This window comes from Pleurodeles waltl, chromosome 4_1 (genome assembly GCF_031143425.1).
Source record: "Pleurodeles waltl isolate 20211129_DDA chromosome 4_1, aPleWal1.hap1.20221129, whole genome shotgun sequence".
In the NCBI taxonomy this organism is placed as follows: domain Eukaryota; kingdom Metazoa; phylum Chordata; class Amphibia; order Caudata; family Salamandridae; genus Pleurodeles; species Pleurodeles waltl.
In genome coordinates, this window is record NC_090442.1 from 709,878,884 (window position 1) to 709,899,208 (window position 20,325).

Here is a 20,325-nt window from a genome sequence, read left to right on the forward strand (position 1 = left end):
CAACACTAAAAGAAATTGCAGGGAGATCATAAATCTAATTATTTTGCCAATCAGAGAGGTCTGGGGGCGCTCCCAGTTATCTCCTCCTGCACCGCTGCATGGTTGCTGACCGGGCTTAGATGAAGTGCGTTGACACCAGAGCTGCCTGTGACACTAAGTATCGGGGACTGAGGCTGCTGTGCTGGGGGAGTGGCAGGTGGTGCGGAGGGCACCACGAGGCTGCTTCGGCTGGTGGGCGGTGCACGACAGAGTAAGCCAGCTTCCTTCACTGGATGTGTCTTAATTTGAGTGATTTGGCTTGGATGAGAGCAGGGAGGATTTCAGTGCGCTTATCATTAATATCTTGTTACTCTCCTTGTTTGCAAATTCAGAGCCTTGTCTAATGCATCGTTGTTTAGGACACTCTGATATAGTGTTCAGCACTGAAGGAAGAATTGCAAGTTTAAACAGTACTGGCGAACAGGAGCACAAATTGAACCTTACTTTGGGGCCAGACTACATCCGCACAATTACATTGTTGAGTTGCTCCAATTTCAAAACTATGGGCCAGATGTAGGAAACTAGCAAATTGCGACTTGCAATTTGCAAGTCCGTGCAACTCGCAAATTGCAAGTCGCAATTTGCTATGCAGAAAGGTGTCTCAGACACCGTCTGCGAGTCGCTATGGGGTCGCAAAGACCCACCTCATTAATATTAATGAGGTGGGTCGCAATTTGCGCCCCCATAGTGTCTCTCGGGCACTCACGGGGATGGAGGCCTGCTGGGAACAGCAGACGTCCATGTCCGTGACTGCTTTTAAATAAAGCAGTTTTTTTTTTTTCAAGTGTAGCCCGTTTTCCTTAAAAGAAAACGAGCTGCACTTAGAAAATAAAAAACGAAACCTTTAGTTTCGGATTTTTTCAGGGCAGGTAGTGGTCCCTTGGACCACTGCCTGCTCTGAAAAAATAATTTTGAGTCCAGTCACAAAGGGGAAGGGGTCCCATGGGGACCCCTTCCCGTTTGCGAGTGGGTTACCATCCACTTCAAGTGGATGGTAACTGCGACTCCATTTGCGACCGCATATGCGGTCGCAAATGGAATTGCATACCACTGCGACTCGCAAATAGGAAGGGAACACCCCTTCCTATTTGTGACTCTGAAATGTATAGCAAACACACATTTGCAAGTCGCAAACGTGATTTTCGCCGTTTGTGAGTCGCAAACAGTTTGCTACATCTGGCCCTATATCTGCTGTCAATTCTGTGAAGGTTGGGAAGGTCAACTTGGTTTTTAGCACTTTCACTGTTGCTTCGAGTGTATCTGGTAGGGTAGAGCATAATCTAACCACTGGTGCAGCCGGGCTCAATTTGAGTGGTATTTGTGGCTACAGATCAGAACTTAGCAAGAAGGGAAATTTAACTGTCTGAAAGATGTCTGAGCTGTCCCTTTTTGGTTCACACTTTCATACTGTTGATTTCACTTATATTTGTATGTTGTTGTTTTATGGGGGTGTGGAAAACTGGGTTTCTCTGCAAATGTCTCCCCCACAGTTTTTGCCTACTTTTAGAACAGATGCTGATTATCAACTCTGACAGTGCACAGAGGCCTGGTAAACAGACCTCAATGCCAGTGATCTTTCCTTAAAAGCAAGGTATGTCTGTCTAATTGTTTACAATTCTAACAAGGAAACAACGGTTCTCCTTAAGAATACCACACTATAATAAGCAAATGATGTGCATTACTTCTAGAGCTGAGGCGGCATCGCAAGGGTGTCAATTGCTTGCCATTTTGTTTTATTTCTATAGACACCCAAGTTCTTTACAAACTGTCCTTGGAGGATGTCTGACAGGGAAGCTCCACTTTATACAAATGAATTTGTCACCACAATAAACAGTGCCCCCCTCTCTTTTCTCTGCACAGCTCACTAGATTGACAAATCCTAGACAAAAAGTTCTAGAAAAGCTTGAGAAAGCAAAGAAAAAGCATGTCAGGACTGAACTTAACAGAATACCTCAAGGCTGGGATAATAGCCCAAGGCCTCGTGATTAGAAATGTTCCCAGCATCTTTAGGGATGACAAATTTTGGGGCGGTTGCAGCCACATTTCAACCACTTGTGCTCTCAACTGGATGGTGTTGCGGTGGAGGGCAGCACTTGAGCATGGCAAAGAAGAGTTAAAAGAAATAAAGGCTCTAGAGAAGGAACTTTTAGGAGGTGATGGGATAGCAGAGGTTAAACAACTGTTAGATAATTTAAACAAATACATTGAGGAGTTCAACAGATTTGAACAAAAAAAAAGAAGGCTGATAAGGTCACAAAGGACATCAAAAACTTAAAGAGAAAGCGTACCCCTACTTAATGGAGGATTACTACACAAATACATCCCCTCAAGTCAGACTGTTTACTTGGGAAAGATTTAAGAATAAACAGTCTCACCTTTCCTGACTCCTCTGCAGGATCGGACGATGCAGACGACCAGGAAGACCAAAGTAACAAAGATACACATCCAGGACAACCTTTTTTTAACCCGGGGACACAGAGGCAGGGGCAGGAGCAGATCATGGCATGAATTCTGTGGTAGCGCCAAAACAGGTGGGGCCCAGTAACTGGCCTTAATGACGATGAAAAGATCCCATCTTTTATCTGTCACACCATATTATCTCTTCCTGTGAAATTTCACTCCTTAGTAGAGGTCTGCTATTACAGAGAGAAAAAAACTTTTTCACCTTAAAAATTGAGCTTTTGCAATTTTTTCACAAGATTAGGTTAAGGATCATTCTTGCAGATAAGTAAGAACCAGTTACTGAATCTGCTACAGGATTGAGGCCGAATCTACATTTTTTCCTTCAAACACCCTTATGCCACCGGAACATCTCACGTTTGAGAAACTGGTCCTTAGGGGTTTAGAAGCTACAAAGTGTACCAGAGCCTTTGTATCTTACAATATCTCTCTCAATGAAACAAAGGCTCTTTTTACACTCAAGAACGGCCAATCCATCATAATCAAGCCAGCAGACAAAGGGGGTGGTATTGTCATCCAGGACTTGACAATGCCACTGAAATGAGAAGGCAGATTATAGACATTAAACATTACAAAAAGTTGGCTTCCAGTCCTTTGGAGATGATTAGAGGAAATATTGAGTCACTACATATGGCAAGGAACAAGGGGCCATATGTACGAACACATTTTCCCATAGACACAGAATGGGTAAAAACCTTTGATACATCTGGCTCAAGGTTTCTTATTGGATAAAAAGTTTGACTTCCTCAATGCAGAGAATCCAGGATTTCCACTGTTGTACAAGATCCATAAAGACCTTTCCCATCACCCGGGAAGACTTATTCTGTCAAGGTGTGACACTATCCTTAGTGTATATAGTAACATATTTTTCAAAGATTTTGTCTCTATTCAGGAAATGTATGTTAGGGATAGTACACGGTTAATTCGGTGGAAGGGATGGAAGGGATGGTGGAAGGGATGCGTTTTGATGAACAGACGGGTCTTTTGGAGATACGTGATATTGCATCCCAGTACATAATACAACACTATTGACATCCTAGTGCACTTGCTGGATACACAAGAGCATCCTAGACGAGTCCCTATGGACATCATTGTGTCCCTTTTGAAGAGTTCTTTACAATATAACTATTTTTAAGTATGACAATCATTTTTACTAACAATGCTCTGGGACTTCATGGGAGCAGATTTTGCTCCTAACCTGCCCATTATTCATGTGGATGAACTGGAACATAGGTTTGTTCTCACTGACTCCAACCCATATCGTTCCAACATCCCATGTTAGAAACGGTATATTGACAATTTATTTTTCATTTGGTCTGGCCCTGAATCTGTTTTCAAAATAACTGTTACATATCTCAATACCATTCAGAAACATCTGACTTTTACAAGCTACACACACAACTGAAATTGCATTCCTAGACCTGACCATCAAGCAAGAGAATGGACATTTACACACAAGCCTCTTTAGAAAACCTACTGAAAGAAACACTTTCCTTGCAGATGACAGTTATCACCCTAGGGCACTGCGTGATGGCGTACCTTATGGACAATATGTATGCCTCCGCAGGAATTGCACATACAAGGAAGATTTTTTTCCAGAGAGGCTACAGTATTGCAGCACAGGCTTCTATAAATATCGTACCCAAAGAAGATAGTTAAGACAGCAAAGAAAAGGGCATGGTGGTGCCCTAGGAAAGAGCTGTTGCTTAACAGAGAAAAAGCACCTCTTAATAAATTAGTGTGTGTAACAACGTTTTGTCCCCACACTGACAAACAACACTAACTAACAATTTAATCACTGAAAATTGGCACACTATACAGAGTATAGATTCCTTCTTTGAACAGCCTTAGGAATATTAAAGACCATCTAGTCCACTCGTCTGCAAGAAATACAACATCCCCTAATAAGGAAACCCTTGTATCAGCCTGGGGTCTTAAAACCTGTGTTGGGTCGTCACCGTTGTGATAACTGTGACGCTTTCAACACAAAAATGTTGAATACAGGTTGGTTAAAGTGGAATTTAAATCTTTTTCAAATCGCAACTCTAGAAATGTTATCTATTGTATATGGTGTTGTTCTAAACTGGTATACATAGGTAAAACTTCTCAACCATCAAGGCACGTATATGTCAACATCACTGCAGAATCACATGCGGAGTGGCCAGTGCACGCATGGTGTCCCACTATTTGAAGAAAAATCATACAGCAGATCTTGCATGGGAAGTCATCAATACAGCCTGCATCCCAGAAGGAAGAGACCTAACTCGCATTCTTGAGAAAATGGAGTGTGGATGGATCGAACAATGTGATTCCATCAACCATGGACTAAATATATCAGAGCAATGGCAAGCATTTGTTTTTTTAATTATGCAGTTGATGTGGTCTTGTCCTATACCTTTGATAACCCTCTCTCTTGGTCTCCGTTATTTCCTTTAATTGACAATGATGCTAGGAGGCTGTTGGTTGCCTCCACACTAACTGTGTTCTAGAACTGGGCTCGTCATTTAACCTCTGATCTCTTTCTGCCTGCTATGTCTGTAATTCACAATTATCATTTTTTCTCATCCTGTTGAATTCACTGAATCTTGCCCCCTTTGAATATTTTTACCTGGGTTTACATTGAATTTTGCTTCTTCCTAATGATATAGTTATACTGCTTAAGTATATTTATGGCATATATCATTCTCCAGTATTTATTATGGAGGTACTGTAAATATGTCACAATTATCTTATGTCATATCTTTTCGCTATAACACATTGTGTAATTGTTGTGCTATAAATGATGCTCCAGTTCCTCACTGACATCAGGGCTTTATCATTTTTTTTTGTACATTATATTCTTTTTTGACCCAGCGTTTTGGCCACTGCCAATGAGGCTTTTGTGATGAAGTCTCATTTTCATCCCCCGTCTGTGTCTTAGGGATGAACGCTTCCATGTCATCCATTCAACACTGTCTTTGTAGGGCAGCAGCGAGGCCTGACTCTTGCGGTCTGCCATTACTGTTCTTCAGTTCCCTGTGCTTCTGCAACGCAATCCTTACGTTGTGCACAGCTGCTTGGACATTTCTAACCAATGCGAGATAAATGTGTATCAACTGCTCAGACTAATGTGGCTCCCATTGCGGCTCCCTACCTTTACAACATCCTTTATTAAGGGCGTGTACTGCAGTGTTTTCTTCAATTTTCCGTGGAGGTAAGCACCTTACTATTAATTTGCCTCAAGATCTTTGAATTATATTGTTTTGCTGTTTTTATGATTTTCCTTATTTTTGTTACCCAGTTCCAACTCAGGTGCCCAACATGAGCACACTTTATTTAGGCACTACCACTTGGTGTGCACACTGGTTTGTTTCGTTTTATTTTTTGGCATTTTCAGGCACCACCAGGTAACATGTTACACCTCCTAATTGCCATATATTTGGAGTTTTTGATTACAATATAGTTACTAAATGTGCGTTTTTAACTCTTATGGGTCCCTGCATTGTCCTGGTCCCGATGAGACCCCACATTACACAAGGGATCGAAATGTCATCAATATACATAGAAACGAACCGACTTATTGGTCCCTTTAATTCATACAAGGATCAATTTTAATTACTCATAAATTCATTCAGTGTGGTCATTGTGGGTTTCATGTAAACATCTTTACTCATTCTCGATGTTCATTTACATGCACGTTCCCTCAGAGAGACTCTAGCCTTTAGACTGCTCCCGTCTTGGGGCCCTGGTGCAGCTCCAGTCTACTTCAGGTGATGATGGGTGCTGCTGGATGTTTACTTGGTCCTGAATAACGCCTGCAGCAGCAGGGTGAACAACATGTAGTGCAGAGCAGGGCTCTGGGTGAGGCACAGGGCTCTAAGATCAAGAGGAAGACCCAGTACCAGAACTAGTGGGTAGAGAGGTGACAGGAAAGGGTAAGCACTGTGCCTAAATGCAACGCAGATGTATGCCGGGCCCATGCTCCACTCGCCCCATAAGGCACTGCCTCCTGAAGGCTCCCGTTCACCTGACAACGGATACTCAGAACGCCCGTTAGGCAATTTTTTAATTTATTTATTGATTTATGTTGTGCTCCTTGGGCTCTTTGGCCTCGTTCTAAGAGCCGACCGCTTAAACAGATACCCAAGGCGGCTGCTGAAGCGGATTAATGCACCCTCTCAGCCTAGCCAGCAGAATTCAGGTTAAACCCACCTGCCTAAGAAACATTGCTCAAACAGAGGGGACAGGTGGGGTGAGGGGGAATGATAGCAGCAGGAGTTGCGGTGGTAGCTGCAGCTGGACTTGAATAGTGAACAAGCTGTGCATAAGCTAGTCCAGGTGAGCCAAGAATTGTTACCCTTTGGAACAGATGCTAGCAAGGAGGGACGTTGTCCAGTACTGGGGAAATACACTGAATTCAAAGATGTGTATTTGATTAATTGGAATGAACTAATGTGCAAATACAGAAGAACAAGTTACTTACCTTCGGTAACGCTTTTTCTGGTGGATATAAATAGCTACCTGTGGATTCCTCACCTTATGAATTTGTACTTGCGCCAGCTTCCGACGGAAAGTCTTCTTCCCAGCTCTCCACGAGGACGTCACAATTGCACAGCTCCACGCGACTCTGTCTGACGTCACCGTGCCAATAAGAGGTCCTCGCCGGCATGCTGACGTCAGTTTCACCCATTTTTTCACGTGCCTTTGAGGTGAACAGGTGAGAACCGACTTCCACAATAACTCCAATAAATCCATATATACAAAAAACCTTCATGATGCAACATAATCAAAAAACATAATTTATATATACAGGAAAAAATATCAATATACACATTCATCTATACAACCATATATCATAGTCCAATCAGGCAGGCAACGGGGGGGCGGGTGGGACTGTGAGGAATCCACAGGTAGCTATTGTATCCACCAGAAAAAGCGTTACCGAAGGTAAGCAACTTGGTCTTCTGATGGATACAAACTATCTATGGATTCCTCACCCTATGAATGAATAGAGTCCCAAAGCAGTACCGCACTCGGAGGTGGGTGCCCGTCTGATTACACCAAGAAATCCTGTAAGACAGATCGTGCAAAATGGCCGACCCTCCGAACCTCAGAATCCAAGCAGTAATGCTTTGCAAAAGTATGGGGGGACACCCAAGTTGCCGCCTTGCAAATGTCCACCACTGGGACCCCCCTTGCCAGGGCCGTAGTGGCCGACTTAGCCCTGGTGGAGTGGGCCCTGATACCCTCAGGAGGAACTTTCTTTGTCAGTGAGTAGCAAACTTTTATACAAAGAATGACCCACCTGGAGATTGTTATTTCATGGGCTGCTCTGCCATTCTGCTGACCAACATACCCCACAAACAGCTGGTCCTCCAGGCGAAAGTCTTTCGTCCTCTCAATATAAAAACTGAGAGCCCTTCTAGGGTCCAATCAATGGAGTCTCTCTTCCTCTTTGGAGGGGTGGGGAGGAGGGTAAAAAGAGGGAAGGGTAATAGTTTGCCCTATATGAAAAGGAGTGACAACTTTTGGCAGGAAAGCCACCCTGGTTTTCAGTACCACTTTATCAAGGAAAAACAAGGTAAAGGGGGGCTTTACGGAAACGGCTTGAAGTTCCCCAACCCTCCTAGCAGAGGTTATAGCGATTAGGAAAACAGTCTTAAGGACCAAGGGCCAGATGTATCATACAATCGATTTGCGATTCTCAAATATCGATTTTTAAGAAATCGTTATTTCAGAAGTGCAAAAAGGTATGTATGATTTTTGCGATTCGGTAATTGCGATTTCTTAAAAATCGCAAATGCTATTACCGAATCGCAAATAGAGAATCTGTCCCCATTCGCACCTATGGGCCTGTCGGCCCATAACTGCAATTTTGTGCATTTCAAAAATTGCGATTTCTTAACCAGAAATCGCAATTTTGGAAATGCAAAACCCCAGGGTGCTAGGGGACTAAGGCCCCCTCTGCTGCACCCCAATTTTTTTTTTTGGGGGGGGGGGACATGTAAGGTGCACACATGCCAAAAGGGCATGTGTGCTTTACATGTACATTTAAAAAATTCATTTTAAATGCATTTTTTAATTTTGCACATGGTTACCACCAGGGTCAACCTGGTGGTAAATAGCGATTCCTAAATGCCCAAATTGCATTTAGGAATGGCTTCATACATGTGCTAAGAAATCGCAAATAAGGAATCCTTATTTGCGATTTCTTATGTAGAGAGTCGCAATTTTAAGGAATCGCTATTTTTGCGATTCCTTAAAATTGCGTTCAGAATGTCTTTCATACATTCTGAACTGGCTTTTTGCATTTGCAAACGGACATTCGCACCGTTTGCGAATGCAAAAAACCTTGATACATCTGGCCCCAAATACCTTAATGGACATGAATGCATTGGCTCGAACGGTGAACCCATCAGAAATTTTAAAACAAGATTTAAATCCCACTGAGGCATATGAAAGGGTGTGAGAGGAAACGTTTTAAGCAAGCCCTTAATAAATCTATTTACAATCGGAGATTTAAATAAAGAGGGCTGATCCGGGAGGCAAAGAAAAGCGGATAGAGCAGCCAAATAACCTTTAACTGTAGCCACTGCACAGCCTTTCTTTGCTAAATCAAGAGCAAATAACAAAACATCTGAAAGGTGGGCATTCAAGTGATCTTTCTGGTTCTCTCCACATCAAATAACAAATTTAGCCATCCTACCAGCATAAATGAATTTAGTGGAGTGTCGCCTGGACGATAGATGAACATCCACTACATCCGGTTGGAGAGAAAAAGGAACTCAGGTTGCCCCGTTCAATCTCCAGGCATGAAGGTGCAGGCTCTGGAGGTAAGGGTGTAGAACCTGCCCCTGCGACTGCGACTGCGACTGCGAGAGGAGGTCTGCCCTGAGCGGGAGATGGAGCGGAGGGCACTTTGAGAGTTGCAGAAGGTCTGTGTACCAAACCCCGGCCAATCCGGTGCCACCAAGATGACTTGGGCCCTATCTTGGCGAATCTTCCTCAGGACCCGAGGAATCAAGGGTATGGGGGGGAGGGGAATGCGTAAAGCAACTGGCTGTCCCAGGGTATTTGAAACGCGTCCCCCAACGCTCCTTGCATCGGATACTGGAGAATGCAGAACGACGGGCAGAGCGCGTTCTCCCGAGTGGTGAATAGATCTACCTGCGGAGATCCCCACATCCCGAAGATGTGCCGGACCAGGTCTGGATGGAGACGCCACTCGTGATCGGCCAAGAAGTGCCAACTGAGACTGCCCTCACATACGTTTAGAATCCCGGCCAAATGATTTGCTATCAAGTAAATCTGATGATCCTGAGCCCAGGACCAGAGCCGCAGAGCTTCTCTGCAGAGAAGGTACGATCCTACTCCTCCCTGCTTGTTTACGTACCACATGGCAGTAGTGTTGTCCATGAGGACTTGAACCGACTGACCGCGAAGAGAAGGGAGGAAGGCCTTGAGAGCCAGACGTATCGCCCGCAGTTCCAACAGATTTATATGAAACATCTATTCCACCGGAGACCAATGACCCTTGCTCTCCAGATCCCGCAGATGAGCACCCCACCCTAGAGTGGAGGCATCCGTTACAACTGTAGCCACTGGGGGTGGTAGTAAGAATGGCCTTCCTTGGTAAAGGTTACCGTCCACTGCCCACCACTGGAGATCCGCTGCAGTGTCCCTGGAGATCCTTATCGAATCCTCGAGATCTCCTTTGTGCGGAAACCACTGCCTTCCGTGGCACCAGTGAAGAGCCCTCATATGCCAGCACGCATGAGTGACCAACAGAATGCAAGAAGCAAACAGACCTAGCAGGCGTAAGACCTTGAGGACTGGAATAACCGCTCCATTTTGAAACATTGGAATCAGCGCCTGGAGGTCCCGAATTCGCTGAGGCGGGGGGTAGGCCCGATACAATGTTGTGTCCAGTACTGCGTCTATGAACAGGAGGCGTTGAGAGGGCTCCAGGTGAGACTTGGGCGCGTTTACCGAAAACCCCAGATCGAACAACAACTGGGTTGTCACCTGCAGGTGATTCAGCACCAGCTCTGGATACTTGGCTTTGACCAACCAATCGTCCAGGTAGGGGAATACCGCTATTCCCTTCCGCCTGAGATGTGCTGCAACCACTGCCATCACCTTTGTGAAGACTCGAGGTGCTGAAGTAAGCCCAAACGGAAGGACCGCAAACTGGTAGTGTTGAGACCCCACCACAAACCGGAGATACTTCCTGTGCGACTTGAGTATAGGGATATGCAAGTACGCATCCTTCAAGTCGACAGACACCATCCAATCCTCTTTGTTCAACGCCATAAGTACCTGCGCTAGAGTCAGCATCTTGAATTTCTCCTGCTTGAGGAACCAATTCAAAATCCTCAGGTCTAGGATCGGTCTCAGGCGACTGTCCTTCTTGGGGATCAGGAAATATCTTGAATAACAACCCTGACCCCTTTCCTGCTCTGGAACCAACTCTACCGCACCCTTTGATAACATGGCCAGAACCTCCTGTTGCCACAACAGGAGATGGTCTTCTGAACAAAATGAGGGACGGGGGGAGGGGGAGGGGTAGGGAGGAGGGAACTCCTGAAAGGGGAGAGCATTTCCTTTTCCCACAATATTCAACACCCATGAGTCTGTTGTTATCAACTCCCACTCGCTGAGAAAAAGACTAAGCCTTCCCCCTAGAGGGGAGAGGCATGTTCAATAAAGTGGGGAAAACTAGAGCTGCTTCCCCTGCTGTTGTCCACCAGAGGAAGAGGATGATGATGAAGGGTACTGCTGGGCTGCCCCTCTAGCTCTAGCCCTCCCTCGCCCTCTGAAGGATCGATAGGATGGATTGGTAGGTTGTTGGGCCGAGTACTGGGACCTCCGAAAAACTGCCCCACAACCAAACCCTCTGACCCTGCGAAAAGGCCTATAAGGGGCAGCAGGGGTAGCCTGTAAGCCTAAGGACTTTGCTTGAGCCCGGCTCTCCTTATAACGTTCAAGGGCAGAGTCTGCTTTCTCCCCAAACAGCCTTTCACCATCGAAGGGCAAGTCTAGTAAGGTGGTCTGTACATCCGAGGAGAATCCGGAGGACCTCAGCCAAGCATGCCTCCTTGTAGCAACAGATGTCCCCATTGCCCTGGCAACTGTGTCAGTTGTATCAAGCCAGATTGTATAATCTGCTGCACCGCAGCCTGTGTGTCCGACAAGAGTGTTCCAAAAGGCCTCTGTGCGTCCTGTGGCAGATCCCCGACCATAGCCTTGGCTGAGTCCATAAGGGCGTGGACATACCTGCTCAGCACACAGGTAGCGTTTGCAGCCTTGAGCGCCATGCTGCAAGACGAAAATATCTTTTTGGAAGACTGTTCCATTCGTTTGGACTCTCTATCAGACGGGACTACAGGGAATGAACCAGGAGCAGACTTTGTGGAGCAAGAAGCTTGAACCACTAAACTCTCCGGGGTTGGATGACGTGAAAGGAACCCAGGATCCCCGGGTGCTCCCCTATGCCTCCTTGCTACAGCTCTATTAACAGCCGGAGACAAAACTGGTTTCCTCAACAAGTCCATAATAGGCTCCAACAATGCCTCGTTGAAGGGCAGCAAAGGATCATCCGAGGACGTAGAGGGATGCAGCATCTCAGTTAGCAGATTTGTCTTCACCTCTGCTGCAGATAAAGGCAGGTCTAAATAGTCCGCTGCCTTTCTAATGACCGAATGAATTGTCGCTGCCTCCTCCATAAACTCCCCTGGAGATAAAATGTCCCATTCCGGGGAAGTATCCAGTCCACTGGCTGACCCCAATCCTTTGTATTCATCTGAAGGCTCTACAAGCTCACCCTCTTACAACTGCCGGTATTTTTCCTCTTCAAGGAGACGCAAGGCCTTCCTTTGAGATCTCAAGTGGAATTCTAGCTTCCGAATCCCAACCGGGCACAGAAGTGGATGGATGGATGGATCCGAGAATCACTCGGATCCGGCACCAACACAGACTCCAACGGCGCCTTCTTCGGAGTCGGCTGGCACACAGGTAATGGGGCAGGATGGCCAGGTGATAGCATCGGTGTCGACTGACGCGGTGATGGCAACGGCACCACAGGTCTAGATGGTGACGCCATACCTCGTGGAGACATCATCGGCGTCGACCCTGCACCCCCAACCAGGCAAAACAGCATAAACGGCCTCATCTTATATGGAGCCGGGGAGCCCAGTGAAAATGCTAATGGCTTGGGGACCCGCCGGTGCACCAGCAGGCTGGAAAACAGCATACATAGCATTTAGAAATGCCGCCAGATCAGCTCCCAGAGCTGGGAAGGCAGGATATCTTTGGCCTTGATCCTGCTGCTGCACATTAGGCTCTTGCGGCGCCAATGAAAACTGAGGGCTATCAGGAGCCACCTCATAGACTGATGGCGTCGGAGATATTTCTGGACTCTGGGGCTGCGGAGTCACAGTAGGGCTCAGCTCCCAATTGCTTCTAGTCTAGCAGATGGAAACCTCGACCTCGATCGGCTCCGTGTCGAACGGCGCCGTTAGTGATGACGGCGCTGTGAGTCATGACGACGACGCTTCTTGTGCCTCTTGGAAGAAGCGTGAGATGAAGCCCTCTTATGGCCCTTCTTCTTAGCCTTCGCTAAGAAAAGCTTGGCCTCTCTTTCTTTTAGTGCCTTAAGGTTCATGCTCTGGCACGATCCACACCCCTCGACATCGTGCTCAGAGCTAAGACACCAAATGCAGTCCCCATGCGGATCAGTGACAAACATCCGACCACCACATTCATTACAAGGCTTGAAACACGATTTTCTCGGGGGAGACATTGTAACTACTAAAGCTACAACTCTATCCAATGAGCCAGGAAAAAAACATTAGCGTCGAAGGCACGGAAAAAAGTAAACTGACATCAGCACACCGGCGAGGACCTCTTATTGGCGCGGTGACGTGAGGCAGAGTCGCGTGGAGCCGTGCAATTGTGACGTCCTCTTCGACGTGGAGAGCTGGGAAGAAGAATTTCCATCGGAAGCTGGCGCAAGGACGAATTCATAAGGTGAGGAATCCACAGAAAAATAGTATCCACCAGAAAAATAGTTTCGAGGGACATAGCTGCACTGCAACATGGGAGAAAATTTAGGCTCTGTGCAGGGCCACTCTTTCATGTCAAGAGGATGTACATAAGGTGGCAAAACTGATATTTGGTCTACAGGTGGAACTAATTGATTTCTGCACAAAACACAGATGGCTGTTATCTAATACAGTTAGGTTTAAAATAAAAAAAAATGGGGGGGGGGGGGGGGAGTACTGCAAGTAAGTAATATGTAATGTGAATCCAAATACCTCGATACGTTAGGTTTAAAACAAAAATAACAATTAGGTCAACATTATTAGGAGAACAATACTGTCTTATCAAATTAAAATACTATTTTCATGGCTTTGCATTTGTGTGACCTTTATAAAAAAAGACCTCTAAATTCATACATTACGACCACGTCCAGGTCCATTCTCGTTTTGAAATCCCCACAAAATATTATGTATGAAACATCTCAAAGAATACACGTGTTCTTGTAGTTTATTAATGTTCTACGTCCCAGCACAGTCACAGGAAAATGTCAACTACTTGGTTCCACTTGAATAAGTATAAGTTACTTACCTTCGGTAATGAAATATCTGGTAGTGACATATTCTAGTTGCAGATTCCTTACCTTAGAATTTTTCCCCAGGCGTCAGACTGGATCCAGAGATTTTTCTTCAAGCAATACCCTTGCGCGCCGGCAGATGGTGTCTGTCGACTCCACGGGCATCGTAGTCACCGTGATGACGTCTGTAGTAGTATATAGATGCCGCCCTTGTGCAGTGACGTCAGTTTCTTTCAACGACTTTCCACGCCAAAGCGCAGAGCCGCTAGAAACACTGAGATTGGTGCGCCAGAGCTAAGGACCTGAAATGAAGAATCCCTGTCCCTAGAAATCAGTTTGCAAGGGGGGAGGATGGGTGGGCGGTAAAGAATCTGAAACTAGAATATGTCTCTACCAGATATTTCGTTAACAAATGTAAGTAACTTGTACATCTGATAGAGACTTCTAGTAGCAGATTCCTGACCTTAGAATAGCTACCCAAGCAATACCATCCTCGGTGGTGGGCTGCAAACCAAGATCATACTAGAAAGTCCTGTAGGACTGAACGACCAAAACAGCTATCTAGACAGACCTGACTGTCCAGGCAGTAGTGCTTAGCAAACGTGTGCAGGGACGCCCACGTAGCCACCTGGCAGATATCCAGGACAGGAACTCCGCGTGCTAACGCAGTGGAAGCAGCAGTTGCTCTGGTGGAATGAGCAAGCAAGCCTTCAGACGGTTGCTTCTTGGCCAAAGCGTAGTACATTCTAAGGTAAGGAATCTGCAACTAGAAGTCTCTATCAGATTGATACAATATAACATTCCTATTTGGCTCCTATTATACCAATAGTAAAGCTACTTCTCAGATTCCTATTTCATAGAAACAAACATGGAGGGATAGTGCATGTTTCAGGTTGACATCTCACTTCAAGTCGCAAGGTGCATAGGATGTAGATAAGAATATGTCAACTAATTTAGAAACAAGCCTTCCTGCACCTCATCAAACATCCCTGAAATGTTAATACACAATGCAAATGCTTAGGCCAGTGGTATCCAAAGTAGGTCCAGGAGGCAGACCAAGACCAGATTTTCAATACATGCACATACAATACATTTATTTACAGTGAATTTAAATGGAATAGATTTAGGGGTTCTGGGGTAATTGAGAAAAAGAGGCGTGGGCCAGCCCTCCCCCGACCTATGTTAGACATCCCTAATATAGACAGATTGGAAATATATATTTTCATACTATGAAGCAGATAATATATGAAAATAAATTTGTCTGAGATTGTGTCACTTACAGTTTTCCAACATGCTTGAAGGCCATGGAATGAAAGGTTTTGCAATCTACATTGCGGGGGAAAGTCCGTGATGCTTGAACTGAGATGGACTTGTTAAAGGTTACATAAAGAAACTTAAAATGCGGTCTCCTCTCAGCATACTTTATCAGAGTCGATGTCTTGCCAGTACCTACAGAAAATATGACAAAAGACTAATCTTCACAATATCTAACATTTTAAAGGTCTCCATTTAATTGCAACTGTTTTGCAAGTGGTTAAGCATGCTTCAGTATTAACTATTAAAGTTTCAGTTCCCAAGTGTAATGCTCATATCTGTAAACCTTCATAGAGTTGAGAAAAGGTATAAAATGTACATTTTTAAAAAATCTTTTTTATTGAAGTTTACAGTATATTGAAATCCAAAAAAAAGGAAAAACCACACAATTACATCCGCATCACTGTTATGGCAGTTTTGAGTAAGAGAGAAAGTCAGGGGGTTGGGTGATGGGTCTTTGGGGGACATTACGGCCGAATGATAGTGGCCACAGAGCAAGTATTCAACTGTTATATACTTTATATCACCAGTGCATCAATAAGCATGAAAACACCTTATACGATCTATAAAGCAGAGACTCTTTGATAGTGTGTACAGCCAGAGTGCGTCAGGAGAAAGGTACGTGTTCAACAGCTGTCATGCATGTGAGAGACCATGTGTGGATTGGCGTGAGTACAGTTATATCTGTATTGTGACCAAGGAGTCAAAAGGTGGGTTGGGCTATTTTGCAGAGAGCGCCCTTGTGAGGATAGTGTTCCTTGAGGTAATGCAGCAGAACGAGAAGACCGGCTTTGCGGGCCTGCAAGAGGTTGCAGCTTAGATGTGTCTTTAGGGGCAGCAGGAAACCTATTGTGTACAGATGAGGGTGTATTATTATGATTTGTTCATGAAGGTCGAATGTCGTTTTCAGCTTCTATTTTGATGATGAATATGTCCCATATATCGCTACGTCCAGTGCTAGACTCCTGCGCATCAGCGCCCGCAATACTTCCTCTTCAGCTCGTGACAACCGTAGCAGTATGTGTAGCCATCTGGTAGTATCTGGGATTCAAGGTGCCTTCCAATACATGGCGATAAGGCGCGTAAAGGTGGTAAACGCCATGTCTATAAATCTATGGAGGTGTTTGTCCCCTTGGTTTCTGTGGCGCAGTCCCAGTAAACAGGATTCAGGTGTGGATATTAGGGCGTGGTCTGTTATGTCGGCAGTGATCTCTGTCACCTGATGCCAGGCAGCTAGTAGCAGGAAGCATTCCCATACCATATGATAAAAGCTAGCCTCGCTCAGACCGCATCTTGGGCATTTAGTGTCAGTTGTCGGGAACATACGTTTAATGTGGGAAGGGGGTAAATAAGCATGATGAAAGTAGTTGAACTGTGTGAAACAGAGCTTATGGTTGCGTGATACCCCTTTAATTCCAGATAATGCAGACGACTATGAGCCTTGGGGCAAGGGATGAGGGAGTACTACTTCCCACCGGACATGGGCGCCACCACCCCCGGATCAGATAACATCAGTGTAAGTACTTGCGATGTTATTGGTTCCATTTCCCCATTTCTCCATGTGTTGTGTATGAGTTGTCTCTGATTATACTGTATGATAGAAATAATCCTGCATGTAGGCCGTTGGAGTCTCTAAGTTCATCGAACGTCTGTAGTGTACCTTGCTGTAAAAAAGTCACCCACCATTGTGAGCCTAGCAGCCGTCCACGGGGCCATGTCATGGTGCCGTAGCATGACCCGAATGGCTGGCAGCCGCACCACAGGTATTAATGGCGACTATGGTATGTTTGCAGATGTGCTGTGCATATATCTATGCCAGCAGGCTCTGCCCGTGTAGACAGTCACGGTGGGGAGGCATGACCTAGCAGTCAACCAAGTATATACTGGGGTTGCACTAAGAAAGTTAGTTACATTGGTTTGTCTGAACTCTGGGACTCGCTCCGCCACCATAAAGGCCATTGTAGTTCTGCCGCGCCGTAGTAGAGCTCAATGTGGGGGATGCTGAGGTCTCTCTTGTCAAGGGGGCACTGTGTTGTGGTCAGGTCTACACGGCGTCGATCCTTCCCCCAAAGTAGTTCTGTTAGTAAGCTATTTAGCGTTCAAAAAAGGAGTTTCGAGTGAACGATGGGTAATGCTGCAAACTAATATAGCAGTCTGGGGAGAACAAACATATTGGCTATGGCTACTCTGCCCATCGGCGAGAGTGGGAGCAAGCACCAGAAGGGGAGCGAGTCTCCTATGCTTCTTTCCGCCCAATCAAGACTGCCCTCTTTCAAGTCTTGCAGGGAGTGATATGCCTGTACTCCAAGATATTTAAACGCAGTGTGGCACCACCATAGTCGATAGTGTGGGAGAGTCTGTTGGTCATCCAGGGGAACAGGTGACATGGGGAAAATGCATGATATCGACCAATTGACCTTTGGGGCCATATGTATGAACACATTTTTCCATAGACATAGAATGGGTAAAAACCTTTGATACATCTGGCCCTTAGTCCTGACATAATTCCGAAAGAGTCCAATAAGGACATTGTTCGGGGACAGCCGCTAAGTGTTCGCGTAGGTAAATTAAGGTGTCATCTGCATATAGTGATATGATGTGAAAAATGTGTGATGCCTGCATCCCACAATATCCTGCTTTCTGTTTCAAGCGAGCCACCAGTGGTTCAACGCTATGGCGAACAATAATGGGGAAAGTGAGCATCCCTGTTGAGTGCCACAGCGGATAGGGAAACGGTTTGAAATAATGTTGCCCGTTTTGAAGCACCCTGTTGGGTTAGAGTACAGAATACTCACCCACCTCAAGAAACCAGCCCCAAAACACATACGACTAAGAGTCGTAAAGAGATAATCCCAACTAAGCATGTCAAACTCTTTTTCTATGTCAAGCGAAACAACCCCCCTCTTGCTACCATTGTGGGCACTGATGTGAAGAAGTCTTAACAGTCTCCTGATATTTAAGAAAGTGCTGTGTCCAGGAATAAAGCCCGATTGATCCACATGTATCAGGCCAGGCATTAACGGGTGGAGCCTGTTTGCCAGAAGTTTCCCCAGGACTTTACAGTTCAAGTTTAGTAAAGATAGAGGTCTGCAAGACCTCACATCGAGGGGGTCGCGCCCCAGTTTTGGGAAGACTACTATGAGGGCTTCATGCAGTGACTGCAGCAGTTTTCCTGTCGATTGAGCTTCAGTAAACACCTCAAGTAAAGGTGGTAGGAGATGAGATGTGTATGCCGAGTAATATTCAATTGGTAAGCCGTCGGTGCCAGGGCCCTTGTTATGGGTTAATTGGGTTAGCGCAGCGAGAATTTCCTCCAACCTAACTGGTTCATCCAACTATTCTTTTTGTTGCATGTGTAGTTGGAGTCGGAGGAGAGTGTCGAAGAAAGCGGATACCTGTGAAGGTGTTGGTGGTTTGGCCGCTGCATATAGTGATTGGTAATAATTTTTGAATACTGAGTTAATATCAGCCTGTGTTTTAAACATGTCACCAGAATCCATTCAGGTTGCCCCGATGGGATTGTGCTGAGGAGACTCCCTAACTAGCCACGCAAAACGGCGGCTCGAACAGTCGCTTTCAGTGTATTGTGTCATGTAGTGTCGCTAGTCATGCCTACACAGTCTCGCATCAGCCTCTTTGTGCTTCGCACGTAAGTCTCGGAGGAGGTCTAGTTTGGCTACGGCTACCTCAGCTTCATGAAGCTTCACCTCCAGTACAGTCACCTCATGACGTAACTCCTGGCAAACCCCCATGGACGCAGCAATCCACTGCCCTCGCACCACCATTTTATGTGTGTCCCATTCGAAAGCCCGAAGAAGTGTGGATTTATGATTATGTGCAATATATGTGGAAATACATGTAGCTAGTTCTTGGTGAAAAGAGGGATCCATCAGTGCCTCCACCTGCAATCGCCAGGTCGGCACCTTTGTAAGTTGTCTGCCCCATTGTAGAGTCACCCTCAACGGACAGTCATCAGACATAGTGCGAGCTAGATATTCAGAGCCCACCATTCTCTGCGACAAATCCATGGGTCCTAGGAATAATTCTATTCTAGTGTGTAAGTCATGGACGGGGAATAGAAGGAGTACTCGCGATTCAATGGTCGGCCCATCCGCCTACTCGCGTTTCAATGGGTGGCCCACCCACCACACCATAAGTCATGGAATCCCCTGTCCAATCCCCAAGATTTGAACTCTTGGGAGATCTTCCTGCACAGTGCCCCCTGTAGTGGTGGGTGCGATCTATCCGCAACTATAACGGAAACACATTTGAGGCCCGCCCCCAACACCCCCCCCCCCCCACCCCCCCAGAGAGCGGCCACTGATGGATCCCAAAACAGACCGGGTGTGAGCTTATTCAGGAAGTCCCGATGGTTGGAATTGGAGGCGTATATTCCCACTAAGGTCAGTGGCATTCCATCCAATAGACCTTCTGTGATCACAAATCTACCATCAGAGTCACTTTGAGTGAGCTCCGGACGCCCGGTGCCACCCATATTAGAATTCCCCCAGCTAATGCAGAGACTGTAGTGCTGTATACCGTCCCTCTCCAACTGCTGTGAAGCTTTGTGAGTTCAGTCTCTGCAAGATGTGTTTCCTGGAGCATCACTATATGTGCCTTCTGGCGCTTTAGATATGACTGTATGCGATGTCTCTTGGATGAGGATGACATGCCTCATACATTCCATGTGATGATGTTATAATTAGGGGGAGATGGTGCAGTTTGGGTACTCATGGAGATTCGTGCCACTGAAGTGGAGAAATAACTGAATTTTCTGCCCTACTGTCTGTGCTGAATGTGTGTGTTCTGTGTAATATGAACCCTGGCCCTGTGTATCTCCCGTACATCCCACCCCCCCCTAGCATTGTGCAGTCTTGTACATACATCAACGGTAACAAAGACAAACAAGAGTGGCAACT

At 45.8% G+C, this 20,325-nt stretch overlaps 1 protein-coding gene across 2 annotated transcripts in view; it reads right to left on the reverse strand.

The window, feature by feature from the left end:
• The window catches only part of FBH1 (F-box DNA helicase 1), a 925,111-nt gene that overhangs the window by 686,298 nt on the left and 218,488 nt on the right, over positions 1 to 20,325 (reverse strand). For both annotated transcript variants that reach the window (XM_069229276.1, XM_069229275.1), the window contains one exon: positions 15,373 to 15,541. In XM_069229276.1, coding sequence (XP_069085377.1) covers positions 15,373 to 15,541 — 169 coding nt within the window. The remainder of the gene's footprint in view (positions 1 to 15,372; positions 15,542 to 20,325) is intronic.